General features: G+C 38.5%; 2 protein-coding genes across 4 annotated transcripts in view; both read right to left on the reverse strand.

Moving 5' to 3' along the window:
• The window catches only part of EBNA1BP2 (EBNA1 binding protein 2), a 498,012-nt gene that overhangs the window by 332,699 nt on the left and 147,257 nt on the right, over positions 1–18,056 (reverse strand). The gene's annotated exons all lie outside the window — the stretch shown is intronic.
• ST6GALNAC3 (ST6 N-acetylgalactosaminide alpha-2,6-sialyltransferase 3) overlaps positions 1–18,056 on the reverse strand; it is a 253,727-nt gene that overhangs the window by 120,367 nt on the left and 115,304 nt on the right. For all 3 annotated transcript variants that reach the window (XM_062617248.1, XM_062617247.1, XM_062617246.1), the window contains one exon: positions 6,028–6,222. Coding sequence is in view for 1 of the 3 variants with exons in the window: in XM_062617246.1 (XP_062473230.1) it covers positions 6,028–6,222 (195 nt within the window). In the remaining 2 variants the exon portion in view is untranslated. The remainder of the gene's footprint in view (positions 1–6,027; positions 6,223–18,056) is intronic.

The raw sequence follows: 18,056 nt of genomic DNA on the forward strand, positions 1-18,056 counted from the left end.
TGAAACTGCTAATGGGTTTTAAATTGATGTCATAATGCTGCAATTTAAATACATGATGTTCATTAATTTTGCCAGAACTCTTTGTAGAGTAAGAGTGGTATGAAAGAAAGGAGGAAGGTTTTATATTCAATACCTGCTTCTTTTTATCTGCTTGCCCTTTTTTGTTACACAAGAAGAATCATCACGTCAGGTTGGTGTGAGGGGAGAAGTTTACCCAAATTACGATAGGTTTCAATCAGGTAACTACTGTGGACTTGTAGCAAAGTAATATTTTCTATGAAAATACCAGGAATAGGATAAAAGTAACTAACACATGATAGGCATGACATTTCTTAAGGATGGATTTCAGGGAGCCCATCACTAAAAATCCGTAGGTACAAAGTGGAGGAAATGAGGGACTGAAAGGTCATCTTGTCTGTACACCTATTTTTCACTGAAAGGTCAAAATTCATGTACTTGAGTGAGAGAACAATATCGCAAAACAGGCAGCCATAGTCTATTGCACATCTCACGGAGTGCTCTCAGACGTGGATGTGGAGAAGGGGAAAGAGATCCCATTGCAGAAGACTACCAAGTGATCCTGTTCTCTTGAGGGAAGCAAGGGCAAAAATTGGATGGAAATTTTCTAGGTAAAGATTCATCAATTTCAGAAATATCTCAAAAGTCAAACTAAAACGTTTCTAGACATAATGGGCCAGTATAGTACAACACTTCACATCTATTTATACTTCAAATACAGTATGTTTACTGTACATAAAGTCATTTTTTCCAAAGCTGTTGCTATAGCTACATATCAAGGAAACCATAGCAACAACCCTGTATTATGTACAGCTTGAATTAGGGATTAAGTTGTGACTCTCTTTTGCATTTTATAATAAAAACTCCCATACAATCTAGTTCTGGTAATCTTAAATCTTTTTCATAATTTTTAATAAAATAAATTCCATAGTACTATACTGTCAAATACACAACACCCTTGAAATATAACTTTACAGCATAATTCTTATCACACCTAATAATATACACATTGCTGGGTTTTTTTCTTGAGATAAACACCAATGTTCACATGACCATATATCCTGATCTTCTTTAATGCAAATCATTGATCATTTCACCTTTAACTACCAAGTAAACCACCAAGTAATTGCTTTTCCATCATCTCATAGGGTTTTCAAGTTTCATCCTACTCAGCCTTACCCCAAAAGAAATCAGCTCCTCTTAACTTCAACTTCTTTTATATGGATTAAAGCCTTAGGGTTGTTTTGTTTTTTCCACAGGAAACACATTTGCAAGTGAGAGACAGAAAAGATAGAATAGTAGTTCATCTACATTTTCTAGCTTCCCTGTTATGTCAGATGACTGACTGGGTTGGTGGTAAATTACTCTAATTACTCTGTTGTTGACCTTGTATGTGCACTTTTTAAGTACACTGAGAAGTTGGGATTCAAGAGCCTTGGCATGCTGTAAGCAGCCATGCTTCAGAGTGAATCCCAAGAAGAACAGGTAGAGGAAGACAGAGAATAAGTGTGAAGAAAAAAAGGAGGAGGATATTGGAAGTGGCTGACAAACAGGAGGGAGTGTTATCGATGACCCAGCAGTATGACAGGCTTCAAAAGACACTCTTAGAAGACTATGAACACATTCAATAGGTGTGCAAAGATTCTGTCACCAAAAGAGAAATCAGAAAGCCAAAATTCATAGAATCATAGAATAGTTAAAATTGGAAAGGACCTTAAGATCACCAAGTTCCAACCCCCCTGCCATGGGCAGGGACACCTCACTCTAAACCCCTGTCACCCAAGGCTCTGTCCAACCTGGCCTTGAACACTGCCAGGTGTGGAGCATTCACAACCTCCCTGGGCAACCCATTCCGGGGGTCACCACCTTCACAGTAAAGAATTTCCTCCTTATATCTAATCTAAACTTCCCCTGTTTAAGTTTTAACCTGTTACCCCTTGTCCTGTCACTACAGTCCCTAATGAAGAGTCCCTCCCCAGCATCCCTATAGACCCCCTTCAGATACTGGAAGGCTGCTATGAGGTCTCCACGCAGCCTTCTCTTCTCCAGGCTGAACAGCCCCAACTTCCTCATCCTGTCTTCATACGGGAGGTGCTCCAGTCCCCTGATCATCCTCGTGGCCCTTCTCTGGACTTCTTCCAACAGTTCCATGTCCTTTTTATGTTGAGGACACCAGAACTGCACACAATACTCCAGGTGAGGTCTCACGAGAGCAGAGCAGAGGGGCAGGATCACCTCCTTCGACCTGCTGGTCACGCTCCTTTTGATGCACTCCAGGATACGGTTGGCTTTCTGGGCTGCAAGCGCACGCTGCCTGCTCATGTTCAGTTTCTCATCAACCAATACCCCTAAGTACTTCATGCCTTTAAAAGCCTTCTCTCCTATCTTCTCTTCCATCACATAACTTTTTTATAATTCATTATGATATAAGTACCTCAGCTTTTGGTCCTTGATGAGATGGCATGTGCCCCATTTTGCAAAAAATCTTGCCATGTTTGTTTAGGGCATTAGCTGTACTGGATCTTCTGTTTATGTCCTGGTTTCACTGAAAGAGTTATTTTATTTCTCCTTCCTAGTAGCAGGTGTAGGCTGTGTTTTGGGTTTCTTTCATCTGAGAACAATGCTGATAAGACACCGATGTTTTAGTTGTTGCTAAGTTGTGCTTATGCTGATCAAAGACTTTTCAGTCTCATGCTATGCCAGTGAGAAGGGGGCACAAGAAACCAGGAGGAAGCAGAGACAGGACACCTGACCCAAACTAGCCAAAGGGGTATTCCATACCACAGCATGTCATGTCTATTATATAAACTGGGGGGAGTTACCCAGAAGGTGCAGATCTCTGCTCTGGTCAGGGTGGGCATCGGTCAGAGGTTGGTGAGTAATTGTATTGTGCACCACTTGTGTTTATTGAGTTTTTTCCTTTCCTCTTTTCGTTTTATATTCTCTCCCATTTTTATATCCCTTATCATTAGTAGTAACAGTACTAAGTTTTATATTATACTTTAGTTATTGGACTGTTTTTATCTCAACCTATGGGGTTTACATTAATCACTGGAATGCTGGAAACATACGCTGTGCCCCACGTCACTGCCCTGAACACTGTCCTAGGCCTTATGTAGCCATAAGAATAAGTCTTATGGCTACATGGCATCCCAGAAAGAACTGAGTCAGGCAACGAGGCTCATTTACAGAGCAACCTTATAGCCATTGAGCCAAAGAACATGGTGTTGAGTGGATATATCACATCCCCTATCATGCACCAGCCTCTGGGAAAATCAAACAGTACAACGGGCTGCTAAAAGCTACACTCAGAGCAATGTGTTGTGGGACTTTTAAACACTGAAATACACATTTACCAAAAGCCACCTGGTTGGTCAACACTAGGGGATCTGCCAGAACTTTTACAACTGTAGAGGGTGATGAAGTTCCTATGGTGCACATAAAGAATCTGCTGGGGAAGACAGTCTGGCTTATTCCTGCTTCAGGTAAAAGCAAACCCACTCGTGGTACTGCATTTGCTCGGGGACCTGTGTGTACATGGTGGGTAATTTTGGAAGATGGTGAAGTCTGGTGTGTACCTCCAGGGGATTTCATTTTGGGAGAAAACAGCCAATGAACTCAATTATATGCTGTTGACCGCTATGTAACACTCTACAGCAGCTAAATACCCATCTCCACCTCTCCGGAGTTTGAAAAGACAGTATGTGTTCTCATGATCATCAGCAGAGAATAAAGTCATGGGAAAAGCCAGCAGCAGCAGCAGGAGTCTCCCAGTACTGTCCTCAGATCACCACTGACTGAAGCCAACTTCCCTCTGATCATCACCCCAACAAAGAATGAACTTTGATGAAAGCAGATGAACTCAGCAGTGACCAGACAAGTTCAGAGGTGGCATCAGCAGGTAACAGCTCCACACTACACACTGTCTCTCCAGCCCTGAAAAACTGTTACAAAAGATGGAGTCCCACATCATGGACTAAATGAGGTTATCTTACATACCATAGCTGCATAAAAAAATTGAAAAGAATATCTTACTTCTGTGAAATGAACAGAAAATCAATGTATTTGGCATTTACACAGAAATGAGACATCTGTGGTTTTAATCTCTATGGTTTTATTCTCAAATCTCAATTTGAGAATTGCTGGTCTTTTTATTAAAAATAGTACAAAAAAGCTTATTTTATAAAGTAATCTGTGTTACAAAAATTGTAGTCTGAGAAAGCTATGAGTGTGAGTTAAGAACATGAGCGGTGTAAAAGCTTTTCACATGGGCTGCACAATGAAACTTCCCTCACTCAGGGAATAATTAAGTCAAAAGATAGTGCATTCACAATTAGCAAGGCATGTTCAGTTTCTTCATTACCATTTTAATTAGCAAATATGAATGTAATCTGCAAATACAAGGGGGAAAACAATTAAAATTACTAAGTGTAAGGGGTCCTTCATGACCTAAGCTAAATTAAGACAAATGTCTTACTGATCAATACTGGACACCGACATTCAGGACATTCATTTCCATTTACTGTTAGAACTTCCAAGCGTGTTATCAAATTTAAGAATGAATTAAGGCTCCTACAAGCTAAATCTAACCTCTCATGAAGGCAATGGTGAATAAAAATGTATTAGCATGCTCCTCTCCTCTCCACTTATCAGTTCAGACTGATAGTGATCAAGTGACCATGGCAGCTCTACCTCATTCAGATTCCATGCCTGCCTCTGTGGCAATAACACAGGGACATACAGAACACAATGCCCTCTCATTTTTAGTGTGTTGCTGGTCCTTTTCTGCTTAAGGTATGCTGGCGGAAGACTTAGTACTTCTGAACTCAGCAGCAGCTCACATTCATTTCACTAGGACTAGGATTCACACCCTGACTCGAAGAGATTTACTTTTAAGTTCTTGTATGTTTTCTGCTCTGCAGATATTGTACTTTGCTCCCCAATATGCTCAGTGCTGCAACTTACATGGACAACAATCAAAAGCTACAGAGGATTAAAAGAAGCTGCCTCCTAAAAATTATAGTCTCTCTCATTCTGATTTTTGTATTTAACACTCTAAAGGTAAAAAAAACAACTAACCTGTCCAATACACTTTTAGGACTGAATATCCTGAAGTAAACTATTGTCATTCTCTATTATATTCATGAATATAATAATAACGATTTTATAACAAAACATAAGTAGCAGAAAGTGGGAATCTGATGGTATTTCTCATGACTGACAGGGCTATAAGAAACAACTTTTAGAAAGACTTGATTTTTGTTACCTTATTTTGCACCTGTTACAATGAGCATGCAGAAAGAGATAGGAAGAGTCTAGGGGAAAAGCGCTACGATCACTAAAACGCGCCATCGTTAGGTATTCTGCCAACTAAGACAGCTTAAAGCAGAAGTCTCTGTAAGATCTAATTTTATCACACAAGCAAGTATTTTGCAAATCAGATACAGGCCAAAACTTTGTAAAATACAGACTGGAAATACATATCTGACTTTTGAATAGCCACCAAGTGTTAATGTAACAGTTTCAGGAAAATCCGCTAAATGTCTAGCTTTACACATTTTCTACACTCACATACATTCATTTCACAAATCATTCACTTTTCCTCTTCCATGTACATATAAACACAAATAAACTACTTTGTTCTTGGGTCTCCCACACAAAATTAAACATTTTTAGAACTTTATTACAAACACAGAGAGGAAAATCTCCTTTTGAGTTAAAGGGACTGAAGGCTTGAAATCAATATAAAAAATTCTCTTGCTTGTATAAATACCAGGTTTTGCTGCAAACAAGCATGATTTTGAGGCTAGCTCACTGTTCTCTCCACTGCAGACATGGAGGATATTTTAAATATTCAATGGTAGCACACTTTAAAAAAGACACTTTGCTCAGAAACATTGCTTGCTTTAAGTTCTTACACTAGCAGGGTGGTAGAAAAGCCAATACAGGAGATCAGAGAAAGAGAAATCTTCTCATCCATTTTACTGTGCTCTTGATACCAAGGCTTACCTCTTGCGTTTTCACATTTATATATCCGTAATGAGTTCTCAGAGGCTGCCTTTGGCCATTAGAAAATGGTATCCATTTGACACTGGTTTGTCCGAAGCAGTTCAGGATCAAAGGGAAAGTTACTTCATTTGTGAGACGAACAATGATCAGACAGAGGAATGCGGCAATGAAACTCACAGCAAAAATGGACTTTCGCTGTAATAAAAAGAAGAAGAAAAATTATTCAAATTAAGGATTGGTTTTAATAAAAAATACATACTTTCTATTGTAGGATGAAGGAAAAACACTTTAGAAAGCTTTATGTGAAATTATGTCCATGGCAGCTACCTTACAGCAGGAGCACAAAGCAACAGGTGACGAGATCATTTCAATTTACATTTCAGAGGTTTTTAGAGTTTCTTTTAGAACTGGTTGGAAATAAATCCATTTTGATTAAAAGAAAAAATAAGCCTTTTTTTTTTTTAAGTTTCAATAACCATCTATCGGTTTTACATTTTATTTGTATTTGGAATGAAGATTTTACGTAAACGTCCAAACCAAAGTCTCCATTCAAAATCATCAGTGCTCTAGACACAGGACAAATACACGGTGGGAAAATGCCATCTGCAGCCACACCACACAAAGTTTAATGTGAAGAAGATCACTACAGATTGTATTTATTGTGCAACAGAACTCCTGTGCAACAGAACACATGCTACAACCTTTCATATTGTAGGATAAATGCTTGGTGAAACCAGTACAACATTCTGCCTTATTCCAGGTTCATGAATTTACAAACTGAAGTACTACTATCTTGGACAAGTTAACCTCCACTGTTAATAATGCAACAGTTCTGAAGCCTGGGTGTGATTAGCCTTTGTTTTCCACCTCTAACCAATCCAATTGATTGCACTGGTGAATATAACCACAGTAAAATACCAACTTTTTCCCAGGGTAACTCCCCAGTCTGCAGGAGGAAAACTTCAAGAAATATGATGTCCCCCTTGTTTTTAGATATTTTCTAAATAACTGTAGTAAATTACTTCCAGAAAAATTACTCAAGGACAAAACATGTTAGTTTGCATATGTAAAGATTCTAAGTATGATACTTTATCATAAAGGTTATTTTTAAATTCTCCCTGAGGGAATGGAGCAGTGATCATTTACAGGTGTTTTTACTGTACTTCAATTACATTCTAGATTTACATAACTTGCCACAGTTTAATCACCTTACTGAATGTAATTCTATCCCTCTAAACAGTACAATATACAGAAAAGAGAGGGGAGGGGGAATTATTGGCCTAAAGGCCTACATACCTATATGGTAACACTTAATGCAGGATGACAGAACCTGATCACCCCAATTCCTGTCTATAAATAGCACCAACCAACAGGAATCTGCAGAATGTACATTTAAAAGCAATTCTGTACACGATGGCAACAAAATCACTGAGCTACAATGATGATGAACAGGTGAAAGGCGAGCTCTGATTGCAGCCACATAAGATGAATCTGTTCGTTGCCTGGAGGTTCATTTGACAGTCTGCAGAAACTAGAATTCAACATGTTGAACAAAAAAAAAAACAATGATATTTATCCAGCAAACATATTGAGAAAGCTGTAGACAAAGTTTTACTGAACTCGCGTGCACAAGGGCTATGCGCCCATGCCCAAGGCCTAAGGGCGCTGCTGCCATGCTTTGGTTCAGACTGAACACAGAAACTGTGAGAATCACTGGGAATGTTACTTTATTCCCACACACAACAGTTAAGCAAATAGTACATTAAGGGGTCAACTGAATGGCTTTATCTGCTTTGCTGTATTAGGAGCCTGCAATTTATAAGATAGAAACAGTGAAAGGCTGAGATGGAAAACTTGGGTGAATGAGGTTACTCTGAAGAGAAATGGAAGAGGATGATGAAGAATAGTACTGTGGCAACATGATTCAGTGAGAAATTTTAGTCAGCTAATGGCTGTGCAATGTAAAATTAAACCCAGCAAATCTTCAGAGGGCAGCACAGCAGCCACAAGCCAATCACAACTTTCAGAATTCATGGAAGCCACCGCACTTCATCTGCATTATAACAGATTTACATTAAATTGCAATAAACTGGCTGGGGAGCCCTTCTCTGTCACTTCTCTTTGTACCAGATGGAGTCAGAAATATTTAGCTATATATCAGGGCCTTGTAAGTGTTAAGAGCAGCCATGATGTGCAGCACAAGTGTTAATCATAAAGCAATGAGGAGGAGTGTGGATTAGTAATATTATTTATTAAAAATCAGAATTATTGCAAATATTTAAAGGAGAATATAGAGTCTCATTCCACTACAACAGCATGCTTCAATCAAAATGTCCACAGCAGGAAGCAGCAATACTGCCCTGTATACCTCTACCTAGTTTCCACATGTTCTATCTTCCTGGTTTGTTGAACACCTTTTTTTTTTTTTACTGCTTTTATTTTGTGCAGATATGTTCTGAACTTGAAAACATTGCAATCAGCTTTGTGTGCTTCTCACAGGGAACTGTTCTAAAGGGCCTCTGCCCCTTGAAGAATTCAGACTGTGCAGCTAGATTTTGTGGCCTTCATTACAATGACATCTGATTTTTATATTTCCTCTCCTTAACTTCACTGTACTACAGGAGGTAAGAAAAAAGTATGGCCTTTTGTTTTTTAGGTAAGAAAATCTCGTTTGAAAAAAAAAAAAGAAATCAGCAAAGATTTTTGTGCGTGTTGCTTAATCAGAAAGAACCTGCACAACCTAGGAACACTGCAATGAGAGAAAGGTGTTTTTACAACAGAAAGGAATCAAAGAATCTAATTGTTTTGGAAAAGAAAACACAACCATACCCAAACACAGTGTCAACTTATCAACTTGTACAAAGGAAGCTTGTGTTAAGTATTCAGTTCCCCTGTAGTTTTTGTTAAAGCCATGAGATTCAACAATATGCATTCTTTAAGGAAAAAAAAAAATATTGCAAAGGAATTTCAGTGGCTCCACGAGTTTCACTGTAAAAATATTGAAAAACAACAAAGCACCTACTTATCATAATTTTAACCTCCTTAAGCATCAAGTAAGGCAGCCTGCTCAGTGGCCAATAGTATTCTAAAGGGCACCTCTAAAAGTAATTTGCTCTCCTTAAGTTCCTCCATCCTTTACCTGCTCAAGAAGAAAACAAAACCAACCCAAACCTGCTATTTGTTAGTAAGTGCTTATTGAAAAATCTCCCTTTCTGAAGATAAATGGATTTTGCTATCCTTCCTCTGATAAAACTTAAAATTCAGCATTGGAGACACCAGGAATTCTACATGACATCAGGGTATGACAGAGAAGTATGAAGCTATATGCAAGGATGAATACAAGACTGATCTCAAAATTTGTCTGATTCAATATTTTAAATACTTACACATTCTACCATTTGAGAGAGCTAAACCAACATTAGTTAGCAAGTCTGCGCAGAAACAAAACTTATTCCTCCTTAATTTTGAGTTCTCATGAATGCAAACAGCCTCTTGACAAAAGAAATGTTTCCTTTAATATGGAAACATCCCCTGCATAAATCTCCATTGATATTTATATTCTTCTAGCTAATTTAATATAGATATTTTGAGGTTGCCAACATTTAAATTAAAAATGCATATTGAGTTATAAACATGTTTTATATATATTGAGTACACAATAAGATATATTTTAAACAGTTTCTTAGCTGGATGACTTGCATGGTATATTGGCTATTAGCATTTATAACATTTTATTTCACTCACTATAGTACATGACTAGACTAGATGACAGTTTCAAGAAGAAAATTGCCATTCTTGTGAATGCAGGATCCTACAGCAAAGGAGCAATGGAGTTTATGACACTAAGTAACTGCTCATTCATGGTTTCAAAAGAAATAATAACAACAAAAAGGAGATAAAAGTGATAAAAGTGGACACCTTCAGATCAGAGGGCCAGAGCACCTCTCCTGTGAAGACAGGCTGAGAGAATTGGTGGTGTTCAGCCTGGAGAAGAGAACACTCAGAGTACACCCTAGAGTAGCCTTCCTAAACCTAAAGGAGACCTACAAGAAAGCCGAACAGGAACTTTTTACAAGGGTATGTAAGGATAGAATAAGGTGCAATGGTTTTAAGCTGAAGCAGGGTAAATTTAGATTAGATATTGGGAAAAAATTCTTTACTGTGAGGGTGTTGAGCCACTGGCACAGGCTGCCCAGAGAAGCTGCTGGATGTCCCATCCCTGAAAATGTTCAAGGCCAGGTTGGACGCAGCTTGGATCAACCTGGTCTAGTGGAAAGTGTCCCTGCCCATGGCAGGGGGTTGGATTTATATGAGCTTTAATGTCCTTTCCAATCCAATCCATCCTGTGATTCTATGATCCTAAGAGTACCTGGAACCTCACTGGGCAGAAAGCACACACTAGAACTAAACAGTTTCTTCTCAACCCTTTTTACTCTGTCTCCATAATAATATGATTCCAGTTTCAGTTATTTCTCAGACACCAGGCTCATTCTGTCTAGTGTGTACATAAAATCAATAAGGAGTAGGCATGATTCATACTTCTAAGGCTTCAATTTCTATTTACATTGTTAAAATAAGCACTCAGATGAAAAAAAAAAGAAAGCTGGTTAGGATTTCATTAAAAACTTATAAGTGTATATATGTATATTTGGCAGCATGGTCCCTAACACTATTTATAATCTTCATATCATCTGGTTTTGGCTATTTGCCAGTGCAAGGGTGATTCCTTAACTTCAGTTGCTGGGAATGTGACAGCCTGAACAAGTGTAAGTAATTTTTCTTTCATAGTCTACTAAAATGTGTGAGATGAGAATTTTTTATAGTTCAATAATGCCTGATATAATAAGAAGACACAAACATTTTTTTTGTGTTGTATAGAGTTGTCTAGTGGGGAGGAAGAAAGGAAATGTTTTCAGCATAAGAAGAGAATTTCCCAAGTTGTAAATTTTACTGAGGCATGCACTAAGAACCTTTACCTTCGAGTCCAACCACTACTCCCTTCCACTTAGAACGTATTATATAGCAGAGACTATCAAACTTCACAAACAGTAATAAATCCCCATCCTATTGAGGTTAACAATAAAAGCCCATTTCACAGATGCATCAACTGAGGCTGAAAGCAACTTCCCTAAGTTCACAAAGAAACAGAAGCTATTCCTAAACTTTTAATCAGAACCTGTTTCTCAGGTTTATTGTTTCTAGTATAACTGCCTGAATCTGTTGAGTGCGAAAGTTGAATATGATATTATGGAGGACTCCAGTAAAGAACCCTTGGAACCAGTGAAATTTCATGCTCCAAACAGTAACTGAAAATAAACTTTTTTCCAGAAATTGATTTTCAATAGTATTCATTTTTTGTTATTTTCATGGATACATGATAACACTGCACTTGGAAGAGCAAATCAAAGGTAAAGACTTCACATGAGGGCTTTGAGTCTCTTAGATGACGCAGTGTGCAGTAATATTGTATTAGTTTCACAATTCCTACCTTTAAGAGCATACTGAATAACACAATTGCTTTTTTAATATCTCTGAACATTTTACTACATTTATTACAGGACTGATGAAGAGTTTTAGGATTTTTTACCCAAGTATAGCACCAATTGAAAACGATAATGGCTACACTTACTGAATTTGTTTCATTTTGTAGACCACTGTATGTAAGAGGTAGTTTTATTTAATTTTCTCTTTTGTAGTCTTGAGCATCCTCTTCAAATGCTGCTTTCTGTTACAACAGGTGTAAAATGAAGTTCTTTCAACACACTAGTTCAGCATACCTTACTGATTTTGCTGGTATTGGAAATAAATATGCCTTCCAGCTATTTTGTTTGTCCTGAACCTTCTTTAACAGGGCTGCTGGAGGGACACTCAGGCAGGGGTCCTAGAAGTTTTCAAAGAGGGAACAAGACTACATAGCAAAGATCCTTTTAGAAAGAGACACATGTCAAACAACATTTGCATAAAATCGGTAGCTGCAGATTTATTTTCTTCTCCTCCAGAAGTGGAAGTTAACCTGAATATGTTCAAAGGCTCCACAGGAGGTAGCTTGTCAATGTTTCTCTCTCAAGAGAAGAGAACAAAGCAGGTGAGGGGTTATATCAGAAGTAAGATCTGGTTTGGGTTCAAACTGGATTTGGGTAACGGGTTAAAACTTAAACAGGGGAAGTTTAGATTGGATATAAGGAGGAAGTTCTTTACTGTGAGGGTGGTGAGGCACTGGAGTGGGTTGCCCAGGGAAGTTGTGAATGCTCCATCCCTGGCAGTGCTCAAGGCCAGGATGGACAGAGCCTTGGGTGACATGGTTTAGCGGGAGATGTCCCTGCCCATGGCAGGGGGGGTTGGAGCTTGGTGATCTTAAGGCCCTTTCCAACCCTAACTATTGTATGGTTCTATGATTCTAAGCACCAATAAAATTAAGATTAATGCAAGTTGTTGATTTGGGTTTTTTTTTCTGAAAACGGAAAGGGCACCTTTGCTAAACTGGAATGTACGCAGCCAGGAAGCTGAGGAGTAAGAGCAGAAGTAAAAATAGATAGAAGAGGTACGATGAAAGACACATGACTTTTAGCCTTCTGTATGGCCTGGAAAATATTTCTTCTAAGAACGTACCCTGTTTCAGGACTGTGTTCATAGCTTACAATATTTGAGAAGGCATGAAGACACATTACTTCGTGCATGCCCCCTCTGTAGGAGCTCTAGCCTTTTTTATAGGTAAAGCAGCTGAAGAGCTCTCAAGAGCACAGCTCATTGTACCTCTTTTATTGTTGTCATTTGTTGAAAACATGTTGTATAATTCAGTTTTCCCTATGATTCACAAAGCAGTCTTATGTGAATGGTGGTGTATCTAGGTTCATACATCTTGACATAATGTTTTGCAAAGCAAAATAAAACATAGTTAAACATCTTCATTAAAACAAAAAATCTGCAGAGTGCCCCCAGGCTCACTAGAGTAAGACCTGAGCAACAAACAAAACAAAGAGTTAGCACGGTGTTGTCCAAACAAGTGATATAGCAGCATCAGTCTATCTTAAAAGTCTTTGCTGCTAACATATAAGATTATTGCTGTTGAAATTTAGTCTCAGGTAACTGCCTAACTTTATTGCATAGAGCATTCCCATCAGAAATAGCACACACATTTGGGTAATAACATGAAATTATGTAAGGTCAAGAACTTCTAATTTTCAATGAGTAGTTGTTGAAGTGTTCTAAACGTCTCCTATATGCTATCACGCATTAGAAGTTACTACATTTGTAAAGTGCTGGTGATTCTGACTTCTTCAAATTGCAAAGCATTTCCAGACTTTGGGAATTAATCTGTGTCACTATTCTCTCTTGCCCCAAACTCAAAGCCTGACAAGAAATATCTTTTTTTTGGCTGGAGATACTCTTATTCCTTAAAGTGATTTCAGGCTTTCCAGCACTTTGAGTTCTCCATATCCTACAGTGACTGTTTCTCCACTCATTTCCTGCATACTCAAAGCTGGATTTGTATTTCCTTCAGCAGTCTACTTCTGGCCTAGGGTTCCCTATGCAAACAGTCTCTGCTCCCAACAAGGCACAAAAACATCATAAGCAAAGATCTAATCTTCACAAAGTCAGTACCAGCAAAGCAACTAAACTTCTGAGCAAGGCATGCCTTTGGTCAGTCTGCTACTTCTCTTTGTACTTCAACTGAAAGCTGTCCAGTAGCATAAAAGATCTACCCAATTAAAATGCCTATGGCAAGAGAAGCACACTTCAAATAAGGTTGTTGATTTTTCATTCTATAAGATCTGTTAAGAATATTTAATCAAAAATTGCTGTTACTCATTCATCGATGTCCTTCACAACTAGGGTGAACTTCATTAGTAGCTGTAGAGGTGTATAATATAAATACTAATGTAGTTATGTAGTTTCTGCATGATAAAGTAATATTAGAGAGGAACAAAGCCTCTACAGTACAGCTTGCTTTTTTTTTTTCACTCTGGATTATTGCCCAGCTCTTATCAATAACTTGGCAAGCTTTGAGACACACACACAGGTTGACATACACTTACCTATAATAGAACTGCTGGTACAAGAACTTGTGATCTTTCAACCTGGCAGTTGGTTGTTACTACTTATTGAAGTGCCACCTGATTGTAGCTATTTTTCACCTGCTGCTGGGAAGTTCAAAGAAAAAAACACCTATATGTGAGTATTAACTCTTACTCTGCCAGATATACCTCACATAGATGACCTCTCTCTCTCCCTTACAGAAGTATATAAAGATTCATGAGAGGGCAACACCAAACGAATGAATCCCTAATTCAACGGTTTTCACAAGCATTCTAAAAGACACCCTATATGTGCCAAAATCTTTGTGAAAAATCCATTTCAAAAACTTGATTCTTTCAACCAGAAATAACCTCAAAAAAAGCATAAGCCAAAAGGAAAGAAACAACAGAAAGCCCCACAGATGCATCAAGATGGATTCTCAGAAAACAATAAAATACCAGATGACCTCTGGTCTGCAGATCCCTATGTATGAAAAGAAGATGTAGTTATTAGAAGACTATTGCGTTTCTTTGTTACTGTATATGAAATATGAGAAGTATCCAATTTCTTGTTTCAAAAACTCACAGGAAAGGGAATGTCATGGCAGAAAGTGAGTTAAACCCAATTTCTGCTCCTAGCAGTAAAATCATTGGTGCGGTTGGTATGCAGCAGGACAAAAGGAGGCTAATCACATCCTATGTGTTTAGCAAATTCTACACTGGGATGTAACCTCCGGAAGTACTAATGCTAGATGAGAAAAAAAAAATAATCAGACAAAATTAAACATATGACAGCAGCTTGGGGCAGAAGAATCAAAACTAAATAAAATGTTGTAACCCCATATTCTCAGGCTGCACATCTGTGAAGAAAATGTCTTTTGCTGGAAACCTTCACTTGCCTGCAGCTTCTTTCTACCTGTGGGGGAATGTTTATTCTACAGAGCAAAAGCTGCAAAACCACGAATTAACACAACTGAAATGTAATTGTTTACACCATCTGGACAAACCCGAGCTGCCTCCATTGAATTTTCCTCTGCAAATATCCCTACCTGCTATGCTGGACTTGAAGCTAGCAAAAGTTGGCCACATGCCTCAGTTTCCTTCTAAAGGCCAGATAACACTGGAAGACAAGAGAGATTCTGCTCAGCTCAGCGCTTGGCAGGACTCCTGCTCTGGCCCTTCACACGAGCTTCATCCCAGGCGGTTCTCTGGGAGGTCAGCACTTTTGGAAAGTTGCTCTCTCTGCTGTCTGCCACAGTGTATGCAGTGCACCTGCTATTCAGGAGCATGGAAACACAAGCAGGTGGTCATTATTCATTTCAGTCCTGTGTTAGGCACCCTCAGACAGGCCGTGCACCCTAATACAATGCAGATTAATGTCTTGTTCCAGTGGCAGGATTGCAAACACTGTTTACTGTGAGGAGGCATATGGGCTCTTTCAAGGTCTGACTGAATGGTGGCTTTGCTCTGAAATACAAGTGCTGAATATAAGGGCTAGAGACCTCCTTCACAGCCACCAGGCAAAGGTCCAAATTCAGAGAGCAGAAACACAAGCTTTTTCAAAATGCTCTCCCCAAAAGAAAGGAGGATCAGTGTGCATTAGAAAGAAGCTGTTCTTAAGAGGAGATGATGCTCTTCAGCCAGGCTGAGGGGAGTCTTTTGTTACTTGAGCTGTGTAGTTTTTCTTTATTCCTTTGTTCTTTTTTTGCATTTGACCAAGAGACTCTCTAGCACAGCTGTAGCCACATTGTCCTGGGTTGGCAGTAGGAAAGAGCAGCATCCACAGACAGCCTTTTACACAAACATTTCACTTCATCAGACTCAGAAATCTCCCTCTTCTCGTTGGATAAACCTGCTTTAGCCTCCCTCAACCATACATAGCTGCCACATGTCATCAGAAAAATAAAATCTATCATTCTATTCCTCCAAGCATTGTTTGCTGCTAGTACATGGAGTAACATTTCAATAGGCATAATCATTTATAGCTGATAAAATGAAAGACCTAATTACAGAGAAGTCTAGGCTGAGACCAGCTATTTCATAGAGGAAACTTAGAAATTTCTGCCATATAGCTGGGAGTGCACTATTTTTAGTGAGAAAAACACCTTCCCTGCTTAATTCTTGTTCTTTTCTTTATGCTGTTTTCTCTATTGAAAGCATTAAAAAAGGGGCTTTGGAAAAAAAAAAGATTGATAAAGAAACTAGACACCAGCATGGCAGTGTCATCTCTGAAGAGATCTTCAAAGCCAAGATTTAGATGTAGATTTTAAACTATTTCTGTGGCATACAACCCTTCAGGGCAGCAAACATCTGAGCAAACGGAAGCTTGTGAAGGATGTGGTATTTGCTGGGGTGGTTGCATTAGGGTTCATTCTATCTGATAAGTTCATTTTTCAGTGCAAGAGCAACATGCCATCTGTAGGATATATAGTGAATTAATTTCTAGGGTGGGTTTTTAGGCAGTTGGTTTTGGATGAACTTGCAGAATTCAGCAAGGCACTTTTGTAGCATATGATAATGATCATATTATTATCACAGCACTACAGCTTAGAGCTTTCTTTCTAAGATGCAGATCAACTGTGTTAAACACTGTATGCTTATAGCAACATTTCAGGATCCAAATGAAAAACTGAATGCAGGCTTACATTTGTAGGAAGTGCTGCACTGGGCAATGCAGCATCTGTACCCACACAGAGGGCCAAATGACCGATACATTTTTGACAGAGACTTCCTTTTCAAGTACTGGCATGATCTGACCCTGCAAAGCAGCAGGAACTTAAATAAAACTTCTTGCCTGTTGATCACAATCATATTCCTTCTACATGCAATAGCCAGGTCATTATTCATCTTTGGATAACATGAGCAAGAGGTTATCAGAAGTTGCCACCAGGGAGACTCTCCAGATAGCAAAGAATATGCAGCACTGTAGTTATAGAACATAATGACTGCTCATTCACTGCTCAAGAAATTGATGACATCCCTCAGTTGAATAAGGAGTGCCTTAAATCAGGGCACCAAAACTCAATAAAAGCACTGATCAAGGTAATGGCCTCAATTTAATTATGAGCTTTATTATGTCTTCTCTTTATTAGATAAAAATAAAATAAACTAAAACAAAACTAAAGGTGTCCATAAAGCACTGAGCTTGCGGCACAGCCTGGTGGGGCAGTGCAGGACAGACTCCTTGGTGGTTCTGACAAAACCACATCACTTTCCCTTTTGTGCTGACCTCTCACTTCTAGGAATTAGGAAGATAGTTTTATGTGAACTAGTTTTCATCAGAGGCAGCAAAATAGAATTTCACATTTACAATAAAATCCATGATCTGAGACCTATTTTTTTGAAAACACACAGTTTAATGGTGTACCAGCAATGGAACAGCACCCAAAAGCCACAACTGGGAGCCAATCTCCATTGTACTAAAAGCCATAAATTCTTTGGATTCATTATTTCTGCAGAACATCTCAATAGGAGCTAGAGGAAATCATAAAAATTGATAGTTTTCCAAAAGAAATTCTTTCAAGCAGTAAAGTTTAATCTCTCACTGATCTGTTATCCTGATAGAATAGTACAGGGACAGTAACATATATATCCTACCCAAACACACATTTTATCATCGTATCACACTCCCTTCATGCTGGGTGAAGTAACGGAATTGAACTTGACCTTCAAAGCCCTTGGAATGCAACAAAATATCTTTGTTTTCTGACATTTATGGGTGGCATTTCTGCATGGCTGCTTTTATTGCCTAGAAAATAATGGTGAAAGCTGTGTGTACAAACCTCCTATAAACACTGACAAATCACATGAAAGGAAGACAGATTTATTCAGTGTAGATTACTCCAGAGCTAATCTAATCAAATCCAAGATTTACATTTTTAAAGCAGATCAAAAATTCATAGAGTTAGCAGTTCAATACAATAGATATATTTTACAGTATTATTTTAATCTGCAAGTGTAATTGAACTTATTAGGATTTTCTGTGCTTTTATGATTGCTTAAAAAGGCTTTATG

Source organism: Pezoporus occidentalis, unplaced genomic scaffold (genome assembly GCF_034315485.1).
Source record: "Pezoporus occidentalis ecotype Australia unplaced genomic scaffold, CSIRO_AGI_Poc_V1 ctg194, whole genome shotgun sequence".
NCBI lineage: Eukaryota > Metazoa > Chordata > Aves > Psittaciformes > Psittacidae > Pezoporus > Pezoporus occidentalis.